Below are 4642 nucleotides of genomic sequence, written 5' to 3' on the forward strand. Positions count from 1 at the left end.
GTGCCCGTGGCGGCGGCGGCGTCGAACGGGGCGAATGGCGCGCTGGCGGTGCGCAAGGCGCCGTCCAAGGACCGGCACAGCAAGGTGGACGGCCGGGGGCGGCGCATCCGGATGCCCATCATCTGCGCGGCGCGCGTGTTCCAGCTCACCCGCGAGCTGGGGCACAAGTCCGACGGCCAGACCATCGAGTGGCTGCTCCGCCAGGCCGAGCCCTCCATCATCGCCGCCACCGGCTCCGGCACCACGCCGGCCTCCTTCTCCACCTCCTCGCCCTCCTCCCTCCGCCCCCCCGGCGCCCCCCACCCGCAGCACCCCCACGCGCACGCGCAGCCGCTCGCCGTCTCCCCGCACCACCACCACCTGCCGCACGCCGCGCCCTTCATCCTCGGCAAGCGCGTCCGCGACGACGACGGCGGCGGCAACGGCAACGGCAACGGCCAGGCGGCGGCGGTGACGGCGGCCATGGCCCCGGCGCCGGGGTTCTGGGCGCTGCCCGCGCGGGGCGACTTCGGGCAGCTGTGGAGCTTCGCGCCGCCGCCGGAGATGATGGCGGCGGCGCCGGCGATGGCGGGCGAGGCCTCCGCCGCCCGGGTCGGAAACTACCTGCCCATGGCGCAGGCCAACCTGAACCTGCTCGCCTCCTTCTCCGGCGGCCCCGGCGGCGCCGGGCAGGCCACCGGGCGGGCCGAGGAGGAGACCGCCCACTGATCCCGCGGCTGTGCAGGGTTTTAGTCAGGGCTAGGGTTTCTTCTTCCCCGTCGGCGCGGATTGCTTCCTTTTGGGGTCAATTTCCATGGTTCCTCCGGCAAGAGGAAAAGATTACTGAAAGTGTTCATCAGACAAGGTGGTGCTGGTGGCGTCAGTCAAAAATTCAGTGCGAATTAAGCTATGCTCTCTGCTCTCTCTCTCTCTCTCTCTAGTCAGTTCAGTTGTTTAGGTCAGGTCAGGTCAATTGGGTCTCTAAATTTCTGCCGGTAGCAACAGCAATTCTTGCTCCTTTTTTCATGTAAAAATCAATCATCATGGGTCCAGGTCGTGTGGGTTCCTATTACTTTCTAGCAAGTCAGTTGGTCATCAGTGAGTGCAGTGGTGCTGCTGTCAAATGTAGTTTGCTTTTCCTTCTTGGTTTGCTTTGTGCTGCTGATTCCAAGAAAGTAAGAAGAACAAGAAAAGGCTTGCACAATTTGCAAAATGGCCACAATTCTGCATCAAGCTGGAGGATGAGCAAGCATGGTCTTCAGTAAGTTGCTCCTCTGCCCTGTTTCTTAGGTCTTTTTTCTTCAGATTTCTCGTTGTTTCTTTTGTTCGCTGGATTGAATTAGTGCTTGGTGAGAATAATAATAAGTAACTGTTGGTAGCTCAGATAGCCAGGTCCTGTATGTATCAGTGGATTGTTTGATGGGTGTGCCAATTGTGTGTCACCATGGATGGAATTGATGAATGGACAAAAATAAGCACACAGAAGAAGTATTTGCCCATCCTGTCATCTTTGAATTGTGACTGCTCCTTGCTAGGTCTCTGTCTTGCATCCTAGTATCCTGCGACTCATACTTGCTCATACTTATTGTCATATCATACCATTGTTTGCAAAATTCAGGTGCCGATGCACCCAGCAGCTTGTAGTTTAGAAGGGAATCAGACCTTTTTAGCAAGTAATTGCATCGCATTGCCACTGGTTTTGCGGCTGCTTGTGCGGTCAGCTGTGGAGGTAGAATAATAATCGTCCCGAGTGGGGGCTCTACTGGACTGTACTTGTGGGTGGCAAACCAAACCAACTTTCTCGTGCTGACAGGAATCGTGTCTGGCCCTGCATTTGTTGCCTGATTGCTCTGGTTGGTGATATAATTATCAGGATGATTGCATTTGATTAGCCTTTTCCTTTCTATCTTTTCGTTCTTGTTTGTGGCCAAGTGGGGGAAGGATGAGGGTCCTCCTATGAGATACCCCGCTTTCTGATCCTCCTCCATGCTCTCTTTTCCCCCATTCTTTTTTTATATAAGCAGTATCCTGTATGGTATGGATAGCGGGGTCTGCACTGACGAGGGTCAACTCTGTGCTGCTGCGTGTCCTAGCAAAGCATGTCTGCCTGCGCCTGGGCCTCCACTTGTGCTGCGGTTGCAATTCTTTGTCATTCTTCTGGGGATGTAATCTGGCTTTCATCCCCTCATGGTGGCCGCTGCTGCTGATTCAGTTGCAATAGAGAATTGAGGTCAGGATTCTGAAGAGTGGGACGTTTTTAACTTATTACGGTAAGAAAAAAACCACGTACCACGACTGGCCGCGTACTTCCTTTCTAGTGCTCTGGTTGTCTCCTCAGAAGCTGAGATGGTGGTACAAGAGGCCCGAAAAGTGTGGATGTGTAGTGCCTGGTGGAGGTAATATGATTGTCATGCACACGCAGATGTGACCAAAGATGGTGGTAGAAGCGGCACGCCGACCGAGAGAGCGCCTCCCGCGCCGTTTCCCGGTGCAAGCGACTGCGTTGATATGACGACCTTCCCGTCCGTCTGTCTGCCGCCCGCATTGATGGCACACGGTTGTCGAGGCGTCTCCTCCCGCGCCACCCGCTTCTCTGGGACGAGTTGACGTCGAACCAGACGAAGGAGATGGCCGCCATTGCTGGCGGCTGGCCGGCAGGCAGCCGGAGGACGACGACATCCCAATGGAGGACACTGCCGGCGCGGCCCTCATCCTCCGCCGGACCCTTCCCCTCTGTGCCACCCTCGCCGATGCATTGCACCTTGACCATCGACGAGTCCCGTGCCCATGACATGGACATGGAGCGGGAGGAGCAGTTCTGTGAGGCGCAGACCGACACCTTCTACAACCACCAACTCCTCTAGGAGCACGTGCAGGCGGAGGAGCAGCTCGCCGCTGGCAGGGTTGTCGCGCCGGACACAGACATGGCAGAGCAGGAGGCGTTGCTCAAGTCCCACCGCTCCGCACGCAAGTTCCGTCTTGCTCGCTGGCGGTACCGGCAGCGGGTGGCGGAGATGGCGGCCGTCGGCATGGAGAGTGACGACGCGGGCAAGGCGTTCTTCGGCGAGACCGACGAGGAGGAGGAGGACATCGCCGAGTCCGCGCCCCGCGGTTATCATGAAGCCGGCATGTCCGCGACGCTGTCGGTAGCGAGGAAGAGTAGTGCATGGTAGGTCACCGTTGCTCGTGTCCTAGGAAGGCCACCGCTCCTCCCCTCCCGTCAACGCCAAGCTTGGTGGGCTCAACATCTTCGGCCAATTAGTCGGTTGGTGTCAATGTGGAGGCGGACAGCTTCACTTCGTGGGCCTTCGGAGGCGGAGGTTACGAAGTGGAGTTGGAGAGTGACGAGGCGGAACTAAAGACGATGAAGCTTCAGTTCTCGGGGCTGATGGCTGGACATGGGAAACGGGGGTCGGCGACTATTTACATTAGGTATTAATTAGACCTTTTGAGCCAGACTAGCACCGCTTTGTTGTAAATGTAATGAAATCCATCATATTTATACGAAATCCGGACATGTTTATATGAAATCACGTTTTGTTTGCACGAATTTTATCTGGTTTTGCTAAAAAGAAGTTTTAAATGTATGCGATTAGCGTTAGATAACGTCCTTTCGCATCCGTGTCCGCGGACTAGTTCTTGTGTCCGCGGCATGAAATTTACGGGTTGCAGCCGGAGATGAAATACTTTAACCGCCAGCACCGACACCTCGGTGGGGTTTGCGTCCACCAAGGTTCAAAGCTCTCGCGGTGGACGTAAAAGGGGAAAATTCTGTACCTGCGCGCTCGTGCGGTGTCGACCGCTCGGCCTCGCCGGCCGTCCTTGACCTCGTGCGCGGACGGTACTACTACTACTGTACTGTACTTACGTTGAGCTGAAAATCACTGCGCATACGGCATCCGTTGCCTCCGTCCACGTAAGTTTACCGCCACGTTTCACCCAACCTGGCGGTCCACTCCATCAACCGTGCTGTGCATCCGGTCGTATCTTTCTTGGTTTCACTCCAGTATGATGAGCCGCAGCGCCCACTGCTTATGAGTCGTGCCGTTTGGAAAGGGCAGTGCCATGTCGTGTTCTGGGGTGTGAGGTGAAATGGAGGCCGGACTTTGAAGACCAGAATGGCCATCTGTTTCCTATATACGAGTAACTGCTGGCGTAACATGGGAACTGCCATTCTTTCGCTCTCAGTGTCCACGGGAGGGGAGTCACGGTCAGAGAGGGACGTTTCCTATAAACAGATATACTCACCCTGTGTTTTCACTCAAAGAGGCACAAAGATGCACATAATATCACTGATGGAAAAAGGGCCTTTGGTCGCGGTTCGCAACTGCCATTAGTCGCGGTTGCGCAACCGCGACCGAACGGGCGCGACTAAAGGCCCCACCCTTTAGTCGCGGTTGCTTAAGAACCGCGATTAAAGGCCCGTCCACGTGGGCGCCAGGTGGCCGTCGGGGCGGAGGACCTTTAGTCGCGGTTCTTCTGGCCAACCGCGACTAAAGGCCGCCGCAGGTTTAGGGTTTTAGCCCCCCCCCCCCCTTAAACCTGTTTTCTGTTTAATTTGTATTGTTTTATTTCTTTTGTGCTTTATTTTAATTTTGAAGGAGTTTCACATATTCTACGGTACTACATACATGCATATGAATGTACAATTTCAAACAAATTT

The 4642-nt window shown here is 55.6% G+C and overlaps 1 protein-coding gene across 1 annotated transcript; it reads left to right on the top strand.

The window, feature by feature from the left end:
• LOC123140068 (transcription factor TCP21) lies at nt 1–1478 on the top strand (the record flags this gene model as incomplete). The annotated part of the gene is given in 1 exon segment (XM_044559793.1): nt 1–1478. A coding segment is annotated over 1 exon segment (708 nt), but the record flags the coding sequence as incomplete, so codon positions are not given.
• Between the last annotated feature and the right edge of the window lie 3164 nt (nt 1479–4642).

Source organism: Triticum aestivum, chromosome 6B, assembly GCF_018294505.1.
Source record: "Triticum aestivum cultivar Chinese Spring chromosome 6B, IWGSC CS RefSeq v2.1, whole genome shotgun sequence".
NCBI lineage: Eukaryota > Viridiplantae > Streptophyta > Magnoliopsida > Poales > Poaceae > Triticum > Triticum aestivum.